At 47.8% G+C, this 20,268-nt stretch overlaps 1 protein-coding gene across 18 annotated transcripts; it reads left to right on the top strand.

Moving 5' to 3' along the window:
• The first annotated feature begins 742 nt into the window (after positions 1-742).
• On the top strand, positions 743-15,369 carry ZNF789 (zinc finger protein 789). 18 transcript variants are annotated; one of them, XM_055292458.2, is made up of 7 exons: positions 802-1,086; positions 1,433-1,536; positions 3,552-3,692; positions 4,144-4,221; positions 7,361-7,487; positions 11,798-11,911; positions 14,240-15,369. In XM_055292458.2, exons 2-7 carry the CDS (start codon positions 1,477-1,479, stop codon positions 15,250-15,252), a joined length of 1,533 nt encoding a protein of 510 aa, XP_055148433.1. In that variant the 5' UTR covers positions 802-1,086; positions 1,433-1,476; the 3' UTR covers positions 15,253-15,369. The 18 variants fall into 18 exon arrangements, 16 of the variants coding, with proteins under 16 accessions (XP_063502252.1, XP_055148433.1, XP_055148436.1 ...); XM_063646174.1 differs by having other exon boundaries at positions 859-965; XM_055292461.2 differs by lacking the exon at positions 3,552-3,692.
• Positions 15,370-20,268: the final 4,899 nt, after the last annotated feature.

The following is a 20,268-nucleotide window of genomic DNA, read 5'->3' on the forward strand; positions in this document are numbered from 1 at the left end:
TTTTTTTTTTTTTTGAGAGAGTCTCGCTCTGTCGCCAGTCTGGAGTGCAGTGCTGGGATCTCGGCTCACTGCAAGCTCCGCCTCCTGAGTTCAAGTGATTCTCCTGCCTCAGCCTCCTGAGTAGCTGGGACTACAGGCACCCGCCACCATGCCCAGCTAATTTTTTTTTTTTTTTTTTTTTTGAGACGGAGTCTCGCTCTGTCACCCAGGCTAGAGTGCGGTGGCGCAATCTAGGCTCACTGCAACCTCCGCCTCCCGGGTTCAAGCGCTTCTCCTGCCTCAGCCTCCTGAGTAGCCGGGATTACAGGCATGCATCACCATGCCCGGCTAAATTTGTATTTTTAGTAGAGACGGGGTTTCTCCATGTTGGTCAGGCTGGTCTCGAACTCCCGACCTCAGGTGACCCACCCGCCTTGGCCTCCCAGAGTGCTGGGATTACAGGCGTGAGCCACCGCGCCCGGCAATTTTTTTGTATTTTTAGTAGAGAAGGGGTTTCACCATGTTGGCCAGGATGATCTAAATCTCTTAACCTCGTGATCCGCCCGCCTCTGCCTTCCAAAGTGCTGGGATTACAGGCGTAAGCCACCGCGCCTCGCCCATTTTTCTTCTTTTATCGGATAACCTTACTCCCCTCCACAAACACACAGCCAAAGAAACGAATTGCGTCGCTCTTGAATCATAGAATAATTCTAAATTATGTTATGATTAAATAGGAGGGGCGGGGCCCTGCCCGTCACGTGACGCTCCCGGTGCTGTCTGCGGCCGTTGATTGGTCTGGGCGGGGAGGGAGGCCGTTGATTGGTTCGGACCCACTCGCGCGGGCGCCACTCTCTTTGTCTGACAAGAGAGTCTCGAAGCCTCCGCGGTCCTAGAGGGGCCGCTGGCAGGGACGCTTCGCTCGGCGCGCGCAGGTGGAGCCAGTGAGAGGCTCTGAGGCTGCCAGAGTGGTTGTGTCCGTTGCTCGGGTAAGGGGTGATTCGCTGAGGGGCGCGGACCCGACAGACCCAGGGTCGGGCCCAGGAACCCCGAGAGGAGAGCCCAGCCCCTGGTGGAGGCGGCGCGGCGGAGATTCGGAGGCGTCAGCAGGTTTGGGGAGAAGGAAACGAGTGTTGTGGGGGGCGTGGGTGCGGGGGGGAGGCCACTGCGGAGACCCCCGGCTCTCAGGGGACGCTCCGGGCCTGTGCGGCGGCTCTCGGGGCCCGTGGCACCGGCTTTTGAGTATTTTCGACGGTGTCAAGTCTTCAGCAGTGAGAGGAGCAAAGTCCGAAGAATGAATGGCTGGTGAACGCCGGGACTTGGTTTTGTTAGAGTGGGAGATGAGCTGTGGTTGTCAGTGGAAGGTGTTCACGTGATTGTGAAGCGGCATTTTGGATTTTGTCAAAAGTTAACAGTCCCTTCCAGCTAAAGTTTTAAGAGTTTATTGTGCATGCAGAGGAACAGCTGGCAAATTGTTCCAGTGGCAGCTTGGAAAGCTAAATGAGGAAGTGCAGTGATCTTGATTGTAATTGGCCATTATCAACGTGCATTCCTTCTAGGGTAAGTCGAGCTGGATCAGCCTTGCATCTGTAGCTGATTGGTTCAGTTTATCATGCGAACGAGAAAAAAGCTTCCTTCCTGGTCAGCGCACACTTTTCAGGGAAATAAGGAATTGTTGTTGCTGTTGTGTTTGAGACGAAGTGTTACTCTGTTGCCCAATCTGGAGTACAGTGGCCCAATCTCGACTCACTGCAACCTCCAACTCCCGGGTTTAAGCGATTCTCCTGCCTCAGCCTCCTGAGTATCTGGGACTACAGGCACGCGCCACCATGCCCGGCTAATTTTTGTATTTTTAGTAGAGACGGGGTTTCACTATGTTGGCCAGGCTGGTCTTGAACTCCTGACCTCGCGATCCGCCCGCCTCGGCCTCCCAAAGTGCTGGGATTTACAGGCGTGAGCCACCGCGCCCGGCCTGTTGTTTTTAAGAGAGACAGGGTCTCGCTCTGTCACCCAGGGTGGAGTGTAGTGGTGCCATCATAGTTCACTGCAGTCTCCAACTCCTGAACTCAACGGAGAAATCAATGTATTTTAAATGCCTTACGTGGCTGTGGGTGGTTGGCCTAGGGCCGTACCCAAAACATGGCCTCCATTTAATTTTTCATTAGCAAGTCTGACATTCAGATGTACAGCCTTCACAGACATACTCAGTAAATATAGTGCAGGGGTGTCCAATCTCTCGGCTTCCCTGGGCCACATTGGAAGAAGAATTGTCTTGGACTACACATAAAATACACAAACACTAAAAATAGCTGATGAGCTAAAAAAAAAAAAAAAATCGCAAAACAATCTCATAAGGTTTTAAGAAAGTTTACAAATTTGTGTTGGGTTGGATTCAAACTCGTCCTGGGCCATATGCGGCCCACAGGCTGAGGGTTGGACAAGTTTGGTGTAGAGAATGAAAGGGATGAGGCCTCTGCTCCAGCCTTGGAGCCATTGATCAGGATAGTTTTTAGAGTGTACCTCTTTGCTTAAAAGGCAGAGGGTCCACCCTGGGCAACATAGCAAGGCCCCATCTACAAAAAAACTACAAATAGCTGGGCGTGGTGGTGCGCTCTTGCAGTCCCATCTACTTAGGAGACTGAGGCAGGAGCATTGCTTAAGCCCAGGAGTTGGAAGCTACAGTGAGCCATGATTACACCACTGCACTCCAGCCTGGGTGATAGAGGGAGACTCCTCAAAAAAAAAAAAAAAAAAAAAAAGCAAAGGGTCTTCTAAACTGTTTTCAGGGAAGGTGAACTGTGTTTGAGGGGCATCCATTAAAATGAAAGTGAATTTCATTAAAATTCACCCTGAGTTAGAAAGCAAGTCTGTAGGCTGGGCACAGTGGCTCACACCTGTAATCCCAGCACTTTGGGAGGCTAAGGTAGTTGGATCACCTGAGATCAGGAGTTCAAGACCAGCCTGACCAACATGGTGAAACCCCATCTCAACTAAAAATACATGGGCATGGCGGCGGGCGCCTGTAATCCCAGCTACTTCTGGAGGCTGAGGCAGGAGAATCGCTTGAACCCAGGAGGCGGAGGTTGCAGTGAGCAGAGATCACACCATTGCACTCCAGCCTGCACAACAAGAGTGAAACTCTGTTTAAAAAAAAAAAAAAAAATAGCAAGTCTGTAATTGTTACTGTTGCTGAATCCTGCTAGCAAATCACCAGGCTAGAGGTGAGGGTTGAGTGACCCCTTCAGAACACCTTCAGAGAGGGCTTGTCAGCAGGTGGAGCTGGCTATAGGAGCAGGGTTGGAAATACATAAGTAGATTTAGAAAAAGAAAAGCTGGTGAACTAGAATCCGTAGGATAACTAGACTCGGACATCCTCTGTGATAGGGGAGGGGAGCATTTAGCCTTCTCCTGTTGGTCCTATAAAGGGAGTGGGGAGCAAAATTTTGGATAAAGCTGTTATTGATCAAGTCCTGATGTGGGGCCAGTGCCTCAGAGGCTATGGTTTGGCTTCCAGAGCTGGTTGCTGCAGGGTGTGGATCAGAGTTCTATTTTTTTTTTTTTTTTTTTTTTTTGAGATGGAGTCTCGCTCTGTCACCAGGCTGGAGTACAGTGGTACAATCTCAGTTCACTGCAACCTCCGCCTCCCAGCTTCAAGCGATTCTCCTGCCTCAGCCTCCCAAGTAGCTGGGACTACAGGCGCATGCCACCTCACCCAGGTAATTTTTTGTATTTTAGTAGAGACAAGCTTTCACCATGTTGGCCAGGATGGTCTCCATCTTCTGACCTCGTGATCCACCCGCCTCAGCCTCCCAAAGTGCTGGGATTACAGGCTTGAGCCACCGTGCCTGGCCAGAGTGCTATGTTTATATGTGGTCTATCTGCTGTCCCTTTGTATATGAGGTGCTGAGGATGACATGTTCTAGGGAGAAGGTGAGGGCAGGGCTGCAGTTTCTCTTAGATAGAGCTTGGGAAATCGATCTAGCCTCAGAAATTCCTAGACTTATTGTAGCGGCTCATGCATTTCATCACATGTTCCAACACCAAACACAGGGACTTTGTATTAAGCTTTGTCTGTGGGCCCTGTTGGAATTCCTGGTCCCAGATCTGCCAACCAAGAGAGCTTCAAATTAGGGCTGGCCTTACTGACTATCTTTTTTTCTTCTCCAGCTCAGCCTGACGCCCAGGATCCCACCCCTTGCAAAAGACCAGGCCATGGAAGCCATGTTCCCACCAGCCAGGGGGAAGGTGAGCTGTGCCTCCCCCTCTGCTTCGTCAGCATAGTCACTGCCACCAGCAGCTCCTTCCTCAGATTGAGCCCTCTTGATCAATGCGGGGAGTTTTCCTTCTTAGTGTGATGTAGAGAGCTTAGCCTCTGGAGTCACATGGGCTCCCTTCAGCAAGTTACAGAAATACTCTGGCTCCAGTTTTCTTTTCTGTAAAATGGGTCAGTGAGAGTGCCTATCATAGCAAGTTGTGAAGATTCAATGAAAAACACCCTGTGAAGTCCTTTGTGCAGTATCTGGTTACAGTTTAGCACTGTGTTAAGTTATTGCTCTTATTACTGCAGTAGTTGCCCATTGTTTCTGTCTGTGAGCATTATTGTGCACCTACTGCTGTACGCTCCAGGTGCCATCTTCTGTGCTGAGAGATCAACTCTTACCTGTAGGAGATTACAACCTGATTAGAGAGATAGATGTGTAAGGAACTTCTCATAATAAATTCTGAACTGTTCCTATGAAAGGGTATAATGGAAAGTCAGCTATTGAATTTGTAGCATTATGGAGGGTGATTAGAAGGGACTGAGTTGTTTTGTCTTTTTTTTTGACGGAGTCTCACTCTGTTGCCAGGCTGCAGTGCAGTGGCGCGATCTCGGCTCACTGCATCCTCCGCCTCCCGGGTTCAAGTGATTCTCCTGCCTCAGCCTCCTGAGTAGCTGGGACTACAGGAGAGTGCCACCACGCCCAGCTAATTTTTGTACTTTTAGTAGAGATGGGGTTTCACCATGTTGGCCAGAATGGTCTCAATCTCTTGACCTCGTGATCCGCCCACCTCAGCCTCCCAAAGTGCTTGGATTATAGGCGTGAGCCACCGTGCCCAGCCTGTGTTTTGTCTTTTTTTGAGACAGAGTCTCACTCTGTCTCCCAGGCTGGAATGCAGTGGCATGATCATGGTTCATGGCAGCCTTGACCTTCCCAGGCTCAGGTGATCTTCCCACTTCAGCCTCCCAAGTAGCTGGGACCACAGGTACATGCCACCATGCCTGGTTAATTTTTGTGTTGTTTGTAGAGACAGGGTTTCACCATGTTGCCCAGGTTGTTCTTAAACTCTTGGCTCCAGCCTTGGCCTCCCAAAGTGCTGGGAATCCAGGTGTGAGCCGCCACGCCCAGCCTAGAAGAGACTGAGTTTGAAAGAAAGGAGAGGCCCAATGGCTCATGCCTGGAATCCCAGCACTTTGGGAGGCCGAGGTGGGCGGACTGCCTGAGGTCAGGAGTTTGACCAACATATAGTGAAACTCCATCTCTACTAAAAATACAAAAATTAGCTGGGTGTAGTGGCGCATGCCTATAATCCCATCTACTTGGGAAGCTGAGGCAGGAGAATCGCTTGAACCCAGGAGGTGGAGGTTGCAGTGAGCCAAGATCGCACCATTACACTCTAGCCTGGGCAACAAGAGCGAAACTGTCTTAAAAAAAAAAAAAAAAACCAAACAAACAAAAAATGAAACTTTTAAGCAACATTTGGTGCCCAACTATCAATGTACAAGTCCTAGCTGTTGATGGGTTCTTGGAAACTGCAACTTTAAGGGAAACTATGTATATCAAAACCATTTTTTTTCCATCAGTGTTACAGTGAAACAAAGTTATTCAAGGACCTGCTGCTGTACATACTTTTGCTAAAAATCAGTTTCTGAGAACCTATTGTGGATGTTAGGACAGGAGTTACCATGCCACGATGACTCTGGGAGATGAAGCCATTTTATTCCCATGCTTGTTAACCTTGTGCAGGTGCGGGAATGCAGATGGCTGAGTAGGTCAGATTGAGGACATTGCAGTGCAGCTCTGGTAAAAGAGTGACATTCTGGATAATGGTGAGAAAGGGCCTGCAACCGTAGCAGTAGAACTCAGGTTTGATAGGCAGGAAAGAAAGTCCGTATAACTTGGGAGGTTCTGGTGTCTGCCTGCAGAGGGGAGCTACGTGAAGCTTCTCAGGATGGGGGTGGGCATTTCCTGTTACTGACCACTTACAGGACAGCGAACGTTTGCCCTTTCCCTGCACACATCCCCTCTGAACCCATGCAGTGTCTTGTGAGAGCAGAGAGTGTGTAGACAGCCACTGGGCCCCTTTGCCCTGAGGGCTGCAGTGGTGTGGGAGGGAGAGTGTGGCAGCTTCAGTGCTCAGCCCACTGGAGGGGGCAGTCACTTGCAGATGTAATGTCCCCTGTGCTCACTGTGCTGTGTCCACCGTTGCCCACTCTGGATATGCTCCCCAGGCATCTGCGCCTTGGTCTGTACCTTTTATATTCTCCAGCAACGGGCTCCCCTGGTCTCCAGCATCTGCTTGGCTTGTGGCAATGGGATGAAGTGGGTTGGAAGACGGGGGACAGGGCTCCGGAGGCCTGGGGAAAACTGAGGTTGGGTTTCTCTTCCCACAGCTCCCTCCCCACTGAGCTGTGCGATGGGTGTGGCTGCATCCTGTTCGGCCGCAGCTGCAGTCTTGCTCCCCTTCCAGCAGCCTTCTGGGCTCCAGCAGCCCTCCCCACCTTACCCCTTCAGACCTAGCAGGCCCTGGTTCCCCAGGGTGGCCAGGACCTGCGAGCTTCCACATTTCTTGTTCATGTTCATTGAGACTATTCATCCCTTTGTAAATAGTCTGCACATTAACCAACCCCCCAGTGACCTCATCTCTTTCCTAAGGAACCTGGGGCAGAAGCAATAGGTTATTTTTATAGAGCAGGGGTCAGCAAACTGCCCTGGACTGCTTGGTAAAGTTTCCCGAAACACAGCTGTGCCCATTCGCTTACTTGTCCACAGCTGCTTTTGTGCTCCAACACGAAGGCTGTTCCTCAGATTGTTGATTTGCTGTTCCTCAAATCAACAGCAGATTTGAGGAACTGGAACAGAGACCAGAGGGCCTGAAAAGCCTAAAATATTTGCCATGTGGCCCTTTAGAGATTAATTGTGTTGACCCCGTGGTATGGAAGCCAGCACATGTCTGGCCTGAGGGCCATCAGGCCTGAAAGGAGCCCTGAATATATTCCTTATGAATTGGGTGCCCTTGGCCCACACTCTTTACCTCCCAAACCTCGGTTTCCTCACCTGTGGAATAATCATTGTGCATAAGTTATTTTAAGAATGGCAGTTACCTTTATCAGCTACTTTTCCAGGAGCTGCTCTCGTTTGAGGATGTGGCGATGTACTTCACCAGAGAGGAGTGGGGCCACCTCAGCTTGGGTCAGAAGGACCTCTACCGAGATGTGATGTTGGAGAACTACAGGAACATGGTCTTGCTGGGTAGGACACGGCTTGAAGATTGGGCTTTGTCTGTGTTCTGAGTGTCTGTGCAAGCCCTTAGTCCCTTATCTGCAATTCCAGAATCAGAAAAAGCGGTGAAAACCGAAAGTTTTTTTCATAACTTGTGTGGCTATAAGCCCTGACCAGACATCACCACAGTGAAACCTGACTTCATCCTACAGGAAACTGTTTATTGTCTTTATTTTTCCAACTTGGTGTGCATATCTGTATATCCAACTTCAGAAATAACAGTGTAGGCCAGGTGCGGTGGCTCACACCTGTAATCCCAGCACTTTGGGATTCCGAGGCGGGTGGATCACATGAGGTCAGTAGTTCGAGACCAGCCTGGCCAATATGGTGAAACCTATCTCTACTTAAGATGCAAAAATTAGCCTGGTGTGGTGGTGCACGCTTGTAGTCCCAGTTACTTGGGAGGCTGAGGCAGGAGAATCGCTTGAACCTGGGAGGCAGAGGTTGCACTGAGCCGAGATCATGCCACTGCATTCCAGCCTGGGTGACAGAGCGATACTCCCTCTCAAAACAAAACAAAACAACAACAAAAATAACAGTGTATTTAAGGGCACCACTCCAAACCCTACTGGGGATGATACGTTATGTAAAATATTTACACCAGGTCACCTTTCTGAAATTGGAAAAATTCTGACTCCTGAAACACATCTGGTCCTAAGGGTTTCACGTAAGGGACTGGGGACAGTGAATAGTCGTTTGTGTTAGGGCTCAGACCTAGACACTTGATGCGTTCTTCACTCTCACCCTGTGTTCCTCATCTGTAAGACCTCCAGGAGTTGAGAATTATGGTAGATTTACATTCCAAAGGTTCACTTCTTATGCTCTTGAAAGTCTTTTTCTTTCTTTTCTCTGGAAATGGGTAACTTCTTGGTGTGTAACATTAGTGGGAGCTCAGGAAATGATTTTCAACCAACCTCATTTCTGAACCTTCACTGCTTCCATCTTTTCAGGAGCCTACCCTGTCCTATTCCACTGTAGTCTCCCACTGTGGGAGTTGCCTTGCTAAATAGTTTTCTTTCTGGGGCCACATGTTTAACCCTTGCACTGACACTCTTAGCAGAGTCTTGACCACCTCTTGTGGGATCGTCCACCCACCTCTGGATTTTTATAATTTTAATTTTCCCTTTAAAAGCATTACAAGAGCATACATAAATACATGGAAGGCATAGAAAAGGAGGAGGAGAAGAGGAAAGTGTTCATGGGTAACACTGTTAATATTTTGGAAGGTTTCCTGCCAGTCTTTTCTTCCTATGCCTTTACAAAAGTAGCTGAGCATATTCTATGTGTAATCCTGTAAACTGTTTTAAATTTAACATTATTGTATCAGCATTTCCCCAAATCAGTAAACGAGCATAATATAATTCCATTGTGTGGTCCATAATAATATTTCATTGTTTTCCCATGTGGGGACATTGAGCTTGGCTTTTTGTTTGTTGGTTTACTTGTGTATTTATAATGTTTGAATAGATGTTTCTGAGTATAAATCTTTGTATGAATTTTTGATCATTTCCCAAGATACTTTTCCAAAATCAGAATTTTGAAGTTAAATGAGATGGCACTTTAATCTTTATTGATTACTGAATGATTCTTCAACAAACTTTGTACTGTTTTGCATATCCAATAGTAACACTTGAGAGTGCTTTTTTTTTTTTTTTTTTTTTTTTTTTTGAGACAGAGTCTCGCTCTGTCGCCCAGGCTGGAGTGCAGTGGCGCGATCTCGGCTCACTGCAAGCTCCGCCTCCCGGGTTCACGCCATTCTCCTGCCTCAGCCTCTCCGAGTAGCTGGGACTACAGGCGCCCGCCACCACTCCTGGCTAATTTTTTGTATTTTTAGTAGAGACGGGGTTTCACCATGGTCTCGATCTCCTGACCTCGTGATCCGCCCGCCTCGGCCTCCCAAAGTGCTGGGATTACAAGCGTGAGCCACTGCGCCCGGCCCTTTTTTTTTTTTGAGACAGAGTTTCGCGCTTGTTGCCCAGGCTGGAGTACAATGGCGCGATCTCAGCTTACCACAACCTCTGCCTCCCCGGTTCAAGTGATTCTCCTGCCTCGGCCTCCTGAGTAGCTGGGATTACAGGCATGCGCCACCACACCTAGCTAATTTTGTATTTTTAGTAGAGACGGGGTTTCGCCATGCTGGTCAGGCTGGTCTCAAACGCCCAATCTCAGGTGACCCGCCCACCTTGGCCTCCCAAAGTGCTGGGATTACAGGTGTGAGCCACCGTGCCCAGCTGAGAGTGCTTCTTTACTATATCACTGCCTTCTTTTATGGATTTTACTAGTTCTAAAAATAATTTTCATTATAGAAATTTTGGAAAATACATCAGTAAATAGAGTAGATAATAAAAATCACCTGCAGGCCTACTTTCCAGAAATAACTCTTGTTATTAACATTTTGGTTTACTTTTTCCCAGTCCGTCTATGTGTCTATTACAGGGAAAGGATCCCTTATCCAAAATGCTGGGGACCAAAAGTGTTTTGGACTTTGCATTTTTTTTTTTGGATTTTGGAATACTCATAAATATATAATAAGATAATTTGAGGATCTGACAAGAAATTCACTTTTGTTTCATATACACCTTAGACATGTAGCTTGAAGGTCCCTTTATTTTTCCCTGGGGAAGGCTGAATTAACTGTGTTGTGCACCTGCGTTTTGACTGCCACTGGTCACATGAGGTCAGGTGTGGAACTCTCCACTTTTGTCAGGTTAGCGCTGAGAAAGTTTTGGATTTGGGAGCATTTTGGATTAGGGATGTTCAAACTGTATTAATTACTTACACACACATAACATACACACTACATAGTTTTTTAAAACAAAATTTGGGGCCAGGCATGGTGGCTCACACCTGTAATCCCAGCACTTTGGGAGGGAGGCGGAGGGGGGCGGATCACCTGAGGTCGGGAGTTCGAGACCAGCCTGAGCAACATGGAGAAACCCTGTCTCTGCTAAAAATACAAAATTAGTCGGGTGTGGTGGCACATGCCTGTAATCTCAGCTATTCCAGAGACTGAGGCAGGAGAGAACACTTGAACCCGGGAGGCAGAGGTTGTGGTGAGTCGAGATTCTGCCATTGCACTCCAGCCTGGGCAACAAGAGCAAAACTCCGTCTCAAAAAAAAAAATTTGGATCATGCTATACATGAGTTTTGTATTCTGCTTTAAAATATATAGGCAGTGTTTTTCTATTTTAATAAATAGTTGGCCCGGGCACGGTGGCTCACGCCTGTAATCCCAGCACTTTGGGAGGCCGAGACAGGTGGATCACCTGAGGTCAGGAGTCCGAGACCGGCTTGGCCAACATGGTGAAACCTCATCTCTACTAAAAATGCAAAAATTAGCTGGGCATAGTGGCCACATGCCTGTAATTCCAGCTACTTGGGAGGCCAAGGCAGGAGAATCACTTGAACCCGGGAGGCGGAGGTTGCAGTGAGCAGAGATGGTGCCAGTGCACTCCAGCCTGGATGACAGGAGTGAAACTCCATCTCAAAAATAAATAAATAAATAAAAATAAAAATACAAAAATTAGCCGGGTGGGGGCGACAGAGCAGACACTCCATCTCAAAATAAATAAATAAATAAATTTATAAATAAATAGTTGGCTAAGTACAGTGGCTCAAGTCTGTAATCCCAGCACTTTGGGAGGCTGAGGCGGGTGGATCACCTGAGGTCAGGAGTTCGAGACCAGCCTGGCCAACATAGTGAAACCCCATCTCTAATAAAAATACAAAACTTAGCAAAGCGTGGGGGCACTGTGCCTGTAGTTCCAGCTACTTGGGAGGCTGAGGCAGAAGAATTACTTGATCCTGGGAGGCAGAGGTTGCAGTGAGCCGAGATTGTCACTCCAGCCTGGGTGACAGAGTAAGACTCTGTCTCAAAAATAAAAAAAAAAAACAATTGAATACAAGGATTTTTAATATCTGCCTAATACTTATGCCTTCATCGCATTAATGTGCTACGCTTGATTTAATTGTTCCCTTTTGATGTTCAGTTTATTTCCAGTTTGATGCTGCAATACCACTGTGCTGAACGTCTCTGGCACATTCATCTTGGTTGCAATTGTACTTTAGGCTATATTTCTAAGAGTGAAATGACCACAGCCAAAGGTATGAACATTGTTCAGGCTTTCAATAAAGACTGCCAGATATTTACAAAGATTGTGCCAATCTCTATTCTCACCACCGCTTTTGATTATTGTCCTTATCTCTGCTTGCCACTGAGCCCCCGGCCATGTCTCTGTAACTCACTAACGGCCACATCCCATTTACTTCCCCATGAGTAGGATTTCAGTTTCCCAAACCTGAGGTGATCTGTCAGCTGGAGAACTGGGACGAGCAGTGGATCCTGGATCTACCGAGAGCTGGGAATAGGAAGGCTTCCGGTAGTGCTTGCCCAGGTGGGTGAGGAAGAGACCCAGGCGAGTGGAATCAGGAAGAGGAAGGGAAGGCACGTTAGTGAAGCCCCTTCTGTGTGCCAGACGCTGAGCCAGGTGCTGGGCATATATTATCCCACTTCTTCATCCCTACTGCCCTGTGAAGTGGGGGGAAGATCGGCATCCCCATTTCCCAGATGAAGAAACTAAGATTAAGGAATCTTGGCTGGGCGCCGTGGCGCATTCCTGTAATCCTACTTTAGGAGGCCAAGTCGGGCGGATCACCTGAGGCCAGGAGTTGACCAGCCTGGCCAACATGGTGAAACCCTGTCTCTACTGAAAATACAAAAATTAGCCATGCGTAGTGGCGTGTGCCTGTAATCCCAGCTACCTGGGAGGCTGAGGCAGGAGAATCGCCAGAACCTGGGAGGCAGAGGCTGCAGTGAGCTGAGCTCGTGCCACTGCCCTCCAGCCTGGGTGACAGGGCAAGACTCTGTCTCAATTTAAAAAAATATATCTATATCACAGGCTTGGTATGGGGGCTCACACCGGTAATCCCAGCACTTTGGGAGGCAGAGGCAGGAGGATCACTTGAGCCCAGGCATTCACGATCACCCTGGGTGACATGGTGAAACCCCATCTCTACAAAAAATACAAATTTAAACCGGGTGTGGTGGCGCATGCCTGTAGTCCTAGCTACTCAGGAGGCTGAGGTGCGAGGACTGCTTGAGCCTGGGAGGCAGAGGTTGCAGTGAGCTGAGATTACATGACTGTACTCCAGTCTGGGTGACAGAGCAAGACTGTCTCAAAAAAGAACTCTCACAGTTGGGAGGTGGACACTGGGGTTTGACTTCAAGTCTAGAACGCTTATCCTCTCTCTCCTGCAGGAAAAAGTGCTGATCCAATGTAGATGCTCTAGTGTTTTCTAAGTGACAGCTCTTAGAGCACCCTAGATGCCCCTTGATTCCACCCTCATTACTTGTCCTCTCTCTGTGCTGCCTCTTGTTCCCTTGCTTTGTTTTGTTTTCATATTACTCCTGTACTTCCTGACATATCTGCATTTTTCTACTTACTGTGTCCTGATGCAGCTGCTCCTGTTTTTCACATCCAAGGTTTCTCCTCCATGGCACTACTGACGTTTTGGGCTGATGAATTCTTTGGGGGCAGGATGGGGGCATGTCCTGTGCATTTTAGGATGTTGAGTAGCAGCCCTGGCCTGCATCCACTAGATACCAGTTGAACCTCCCCAGGTGTGACAACCAGAAATGTCTCCAGACATTGTCCAAACCCTGTTCACCCCTAGTTGAGACCCATTGCTCTATTCAGTTGGCTTTTGTCCCTACTTCCCTCTGGTTCCTTTTCTATTCTATCCTATACTTTGTCCATTTTTAAGCAGATGTTTCACCTAGAATTATTAAAAACATGTATCTAGGCTGGGTACCGTGGCTCACACCTGTAATCCCAGCACTTTTGGAGGCCGAGACGGGCAGATCGCTTGAGGCCAGGAGTTTGAGACCAGCCTGGCCAACATGGCGAAATATCATCTCTACTAAAAATACAAAAACTAGCTGGGCGTGGTGGTGTATGCCTGTAATCCCAGCTACTCAGGAGGTTAAGGCATGAGAATATCTTGAACCCAGGAATTGGAGGTTGCAATGAGTTGAGATCATGCCACTGCACTCCAGCCTGGGCATGTCTCAAACAAAAAGCAGGTATCTTGAAGCATAACATGCTACCTCTTTGATATTTATTTGGCACCACTGAGTACCTAGAGTAAGTTTTTCTAATAATGGTGATGGGCTCTGCTCTCACATTCTCTGGCATACACACTCGTACATTTTTAGTGAGTTTGTTGGTGCCGAGAGCTCTTTTTGTTATGACAGTGAAGAGTCCAGTGAAATTCAGAATTTTGGGCTGGGTGCGGTGGCTCATGCCTGTAATCCCAGCACTTTGGGAGGCTGAGGTGGGTGGATCACCTGAGGTCAGGAGTTCGAGACCAGCCTGACCAACATGGTGAAGCCCCGTCTCTACTAAAAATACAAAAATTAGCTAACATGATGGCTGGCATCTGTAATCCTAGCTACTCCGGAGGCTGAGGCAGGGGAATCACTTGAACCCAGGAGGCGCAGGTTGCAGTGAGCTGAGATCATGCCACTGCACTCCAGCCTGGGCGATAGAGACTCCATCTCAAAAAAAAATTGCAGAGTTTTGGCCTCTTGAGTCTGATGATGTAAACAAGAGATCACCTCTTAGCTTCATTTGGTTATCCTAGACCCCTAACAGTTGGCTTCTCTTCCTTTTTTTCTTCTGCAGTGAATAGGTCATTTACATCTTTTCTTGTTATTTGGCTAGGTTCTGAAGCCAGACACAAGATGAAAAAGCTAACTCCAAAACAGAAATTTTCTGAAGATTTAGAGTCATATAAGATATCACTGGTAATGCAGGAATCAGCTGAGAAACTTTCAGAAAAGTTACATAAGTGTAAAGAATTTGTGGACAGTTGCAGGCTTACTTTCCCTACTAGTGGTGATGAATACAGCAGGGGCTTCCTTCAAAACCTTAACCTTATTCAAGATCAGAACGCACAAACAAGGTGGAAGCAGGGCAGATATGATGAGGATGGCAAACCCTTCAATCAAAGATCTTTGCTTTTGGGGCACGAGCAAATTCTCACAAGAGCAAAGTCTTATGAATGCAGTGAATGTGGAAAAGTCATTAGGCGTAAGGCATGGTTTGATCAACATCAAAGAATTCACTTTTTAGAGAATCCTTTTGAGTGTAAGGTCTGTGGGCAAGCCTTCAGACAGCGGTCAGCTCTTACGGTCCATAAACAGTGTCACCTGCAAAACAAGCCATACAGATGTCATGACTGTGGAAAGTGTTTTCGGCAGCTCGCGTATCTTGTTGAACATAAGAGGATTCACACCAAAGAAAAACCCTATAAATGTAGCAAATGTGAAAAGACGTTTAGTCAGAATTCAACCCTTATTCGACATCAGGTGATCCACAGTGGAGAAAAACGCCATAAATGCCTTGAGTGTGGAAAAGCCTTTGGCCGGCATTCAACCCTTCTATGTCATCAACAGATTCACAGTAAACCAAACACCCACAAATGCAGTGAATGTGGACAGTCCTTTGGTCGGAATGTGGATCTCATTCAGCATCAAAGAATCCATACAAAGGAGGAATTCTTTCAATGTGGAGATTGTGGGAAAACGTTTAGTTTTAAGAGGAATCTTTTTCGACATCAGGTCATTCACACTGGAAGCCAACCCTACCAATGCATCATATGTGGAAAATCTTTCAAGTGGCACACAAGCTTTATTAAGCACCAGGGCACTCACAAAGGACAGATACCTACGTGATATTAACTGGAAAGCAGTCATTGGAGGACTAGAACTTATAAACCTCTACTTCAAGTGTGTATCACGTGATTGTTTCCATGAAAAGCAATAAATGTAACAAAGGGTTTTTCTATGGGAGCCCTCTTTGTGTAGCCAATCTGTAGTGAAGAAACGCTTAAAAGGAAATGTTAGCCTGGGCAACATAGTGAGATCCTGTCTCTACAAAAAATAACAAAGCCAGGTGTGGTGGCTCACACCTCCAGTCCCAGCTACTAAGAAGGCTGAGGTGGGAGGATTGCTTAAGCCCAGGAGTTCGAGGCTGCAGCGAGCCATGACATGTCACTGCACTCCAGCCTGGGTGACAGAGTGAGGCTGTCTCAAAAAAGAGGGCCGGGTGCTGTGGCTCACGCCTGTAATCCCAGCACTTTGGGAGGCCGAGGCAGGTGGATCACGAGGTCAGGAGATCGAGACCATCCTGGCTAACACAGTGAAACCCCGTATCCACTAAAAAATCAAAAAATTAGCCAGGCGTGGTGGCGGGCGCCTGTAGTCCCAGCTATGCGGGAGGCTGAGGCAGGAGAATGGCATGAACCCAGGAGGCGGAGCTTGCAGTGAGCTGGGATCGTGCCACTGCACTCCAGCCTGGGCCACAGAGCGAGACTCCGTCTCAAGAAAAAAAAAAAAAAAAAAACAGAGAAAAGGTTATTAGGCTGTTGTGTCCACTCTCTTGCACCCTCTGTGCCCTCATTCCCTCCAGCCTAGTTAAGGCAGAAGGGAGCCACAGAAGCTTTGCCCTGTGGTCGCCAGGCTGGGGACCATTGCATGGGTTGTGAATGATTGAAAGTTTGAAGATGGCCAGGTGTGGTGTCGCATGTCTGTAATCCCAGCACTCTGGGAGGCTGAGGCTGGAGAATCACTTGAGGTCAGTTCAAAACCAGCCTGGCCAACATGGTGAAACCCCGTTTCTACTGAAAATACAAAAATTAGCCATTTGGGAGGCTGAGGCAGGAGAATCGCCTGGACCTGGGAGGTAGAGGTTGCAGTGAGCCAAGAACACACCACTGCACTCCAGCCTCGGCAACAGAGTGAGACTCCATCTCAAAAAAAAAAAAAAAATGATTGAAGAAGAATGCCTTTCCTGTATTACATACAACTATTACCTGCTAATGTATAGACTTAAAAAACAAAACTAAACTAAGGGCTACTCACTAGTAACTAGTGAGGTATGAAGAACTAAAAGTTGCCCATAATCAGGCTGGGTGTGGTGGCTCACACCTGTAATCCCAGCACTTTGGGAGGCCAAGGCGGGTGGATCACAAGGTCAGGAGTTCAAGACAAGCCTAGCCAAGATGGTGAAACCCCGTCTCTACTAAAAATACAAAAATTAGCCAGGCACAGTGGCAGGCGCCTATAATCCTAGCTACTTGGGAGGCTGAGGCAAGAGAATCACTTGAACCCGGGAGGCAGAGGTTGCAGTGAGCTGAGATTGCGCCACTGCACTCTAGCCTGGGTGACAGACCAAGACTCCATCTCAAAAAAAAAAAAGTTGCCCATAATCTAAAATGAATGTGTTAGATTCTGGTAAGAGTTGTAAGTGAGCCCGGCGCAGTGGCTCATGCCTGTAATCCCAGCACTTTGGGAGGCCGAGGCGAGTGGATCATGAGGTCAGGAGTTTGAGACCAGCCTGGCCAATACGGTGAAACCCCATCTCTACTAAAAAATACAAAAATTAGCCGAGTGTGGTGGTGCGCGCCTGTAGTCCCAGCTACTCAGGAGGCTGAGGCAGGAGAATCGCTTGAACCTGGGAGGTGGAGGTTGCAGTGAGCCGAGATCGTGCCACTGCACTCCAGCCTGGGTGACAGAGTAAGACTCCATCTCAAAAAAGAAAAAAAAAAAAAAAAGAGTTGTAAGTCAGTATTTGTAATAGGTGCCATGGGCCCTGCCGAAGTCCCTCTGGCCTTACACCTTCTGTGGGCTTCATCTGACTGTGTCTGCACCTTGTGGCCTGTGGGGTAATAAGACATCCTGGGAGCAGCCATCAGCCAATCATTGATGGGAATTTGATAAACACCAAATTCTCCATCTCCCCATGTGTGGAAAACTCTGAAGCATGTGTTTTAGTTTCCAGAGGTTCCCCATGAATTGCACACAGGCACTCACCCAAGGTTGTCTCTTCCACCTTCCCTATAGTGTTGCAACCTCTCCCCAGCAAATAAACTACTTGTATTCAAAAAGTGTCAATTATGTTCTCTGAGGAGCCATATCCCTTCTGTTTCCACAGTTATTCTAAGCACGTTCTGACATTCAGTTTAAATAGGTTGAGCTGAGTGTATTCTCCCTAGAGCTCAGCAAAATAAGAGATCCATTTAAATTATTTTGATATCCTAAACATCATCCTATGTCTGTATTAAAAATTGCTCTAATTTGCCAGGCGTGGTGGTGGGCGCCTATAATTCTAGCTACTCAGGAGGCTGAGACAGGAGAATTGCTTGAACCCGGGAGGTGGAGGTTACAGTGAGCCAAGATTGCACCACTGCACTCCAGCCTGGGCGACAGAGACCCCATGTCAAAAAACAAACAAACATTGCTCTCAGGCTAGGTGCAGTGGGTCACACGTGTAATCCCCAACACTTTGGGATGCTGAGGCAGGTAGATCACTTCAACCCAGGAGTTTGAGACCAGCATGGCCAACATGGTGAAACCTCATCTTTTTTTTTTTTTGAGATGGAGTCTCGCTCTGTTGCCCAGGCTGGAGTGCAGCAGTGAGATCTCGGCTCACTGCAAACTCCGCCTCCTGGGTTCAAGCGATTCTCCTGCTTCAGCCTCCTGAGTAGCTGGGACTGCAGGTGCCCATCACCATGTCTAGCTAATTTTTGTATTTTCAGTAGATGGGGTTTTGTTCGCCATGTTGGCCAGGCTGGTCTTGAATGCCTGACCTCGTGATCTGCCAGCCTCGGCCTCCCAGTGCTGGGCTTACAAGCATGAGCCACTGTGCCTGGCCTCTCTCATATTTTTGAAGTACAAAAATTAGCTGGGTGTGGTGGTTGTGTGCCTGTAGTCCCAGTTGCTTGGGAGGCTGAGGTGGAAGGATCGCTTAAGCCCAGGAAGTTGAGGCTGCAAGTGAGCTGAGATCACGCCACTGCACTCCAGACTGGGCGACAAAGTGAGACCTTTTTTTAAAAAAAAAAAACAAAAACATAGTTTGTATTTATGATTCTCTCTGATGACCAGTTCAGACATTCAGGCACTTGTCACTCAGATTAATCCTCATGTTTAAAGAAAGTACAAACAGGAGAGAACTGTTTCTAATTCACTGAGCCACAGGGAACTGCCAAATCTAGAGAGACTCAGCCACAGAAAATGAAGAGTCACATCCAAAGCACAGCCATCCTGAGATGGCTTCAAACTTAGAGGGAGGTGTAGGTGCTGTCCAGGCCAGACAACCTTCAGTTTCCAGACAGTTCCTAGAGGAAGAGAAGCCACTATCACCTACACCCAGACGAGACCCGGGGCTCTGCCCTGTGTTTTTCAGGGGCCACTAGTGCCCTGACTGCTGTTTCCTGATGATACTCCTTCAAGCAGAGGCCTCTATTACACGTGCCCCAGCTCACCTGCATCAGGGAGAGAGGGGTCTGCTGACCGTGATGGTGGGAACCCCTAGTGGAGCTGAACAGACACCCTCTTCCCTTCATTTTCACAGGACCTGGAAAGGACAAGCACACTTGCTTTACTGGAGATGATTCTTATGTTCTATTTTATTCACTTCTGCATGAAATACTCAAATTTTGTGTAATAAGCCTTGTGATATGATAAATATGTATCTGGTCTTCACTCTCAGTGACTAGCAGAGAGCTCCCCAAACCTTGGAGAATTCCTGAGGGATAAGGGTGCTAAGAGCATCTTTTCTTATAATATTTGGTCTTTGACACTTGTTCCTGACACGCAGCTACTAAACCCATTGGAATTTCCTTAGTGATGCATGTCTTTGTTCTAATAAGGCAACTCTTGGATTTCCGATGGGTTCAGCTTGGGGGCTGGTCACTGGAAAGATCAAGGCATGATTAGAAACTTGGAAGCCGAGGTGGGCGGACTACGAGGTCAGGAGATAGAGACCATCCTGGCCAACATGGTGAAACCCTTTCTCTACACTACAAAAAATCAGCCGGGTGTGGTGGTGAGTGCCTGTAGTCCCAGCTACTCGGGAGGCTGAAGCAGGGGAATCACTTGAACCCGGGAGGCGGAGGCTGCAGTGAGCCGATATCATGCCACTGCACACCAGCCTGGGCGACAGAGCAAGAATCTGTCTCAAAAAAAAAAAAAAAAAAAGCCGGGCACAGTGGCTCCGGCCTGTAATCCCAGCACTTTGGGAGGCCAAGGTGGGCGGATCTTGAGGTCAGGAGATCCAGACCATCCTGGCTAACACGGTGAAACCCCATCTCTACTAAAAATACAAAAAATTAGCCAGGCGTGGTAGGGGTGCATGTAGTCCCAGCTACTCAGCAGGCTGAGGCAGGAGAATGACATGAACCCGGGAGGTGGAGCTTGTTGTGAGCCGAGATTGCACCACTGCACTCCAGCCTGGGCGACAGAGCGAGACTCCGTCTCAAAAAAAAAAAAAAAAAAAAAAAAATCAGCAAGTTGTAAAACTGAACTCCTAGGCTCCTAGAACAGGAAAGAAAGAGGGACTATGCAAAATTAGGTTTTCTGGAAAGTGAAAAATAGAGTGCTTCTTTTGAGTACTGAGCTTTACCAGATCTTTTGGGGATTATGAAGTAGTTGAAACCCTCTCTACAATCTAAGGCCAAAGGCAAATTTTAAATGACTAAAATACATTCTTAAGGAAGTATTAATAATTGTAGTGGGCAAGATTTGGTTCAAAAGTGAATAAAGAGGCCGGGCATGGTGGCTCATGTGTGTAATCCCAGCACTTTGGGAGGCTGAGGTGGGCGGATTGCCTGAGCTTAGGAGTTCACCACCAGCCTAGGCAACACAGTGAAACCCCATCTCTACTAAAATACAAAAAATTAGCTGGGCATG

The sequence above is a fragment of the Symphalangus syndactylus genome, chromosome 9 (assembly GCF_028878055.3).
Source record: "Symphalangus syndactylus isolate Jambi chromosome 9, NHGRI_mSymSyn1-v2.1_pri, whole genome shotgun sequence".
In the NCBI taxonomy this organism is placed as follows: domain Eukaryota; kingdom Metazoa; phylum Chordata; class Mammalia; order Primates; family Hylobatidae; genus Symphalangus; species Symphalangus syndactylus.

Excerpts from the sequence above, each read along its gene's own strand:
- ZNF789 (XM_055292458.2), top strand. The coding sequence starts at position 1,477 with ATGAGGAAGTGCAGTGATCTTGATTGTAATTGGCCATTATCAACGTGC. Across the intron at positions 4,222-7,360 it reads TCCCACCAGCCAGGGGGAAG|GAGCTGCTCTCGTTTGAGGA; the intron begins GTGAGCTGTGCC and ends CTACTTTTCCAG. Across the intron at positions 7,488-11,797 it reads CAGGAACATGGTCTTGCTGG|GATTTCAGTTTCCCAAACCT; the intron begins GTAGGACACGGC and ends CCCCATGAGTAG.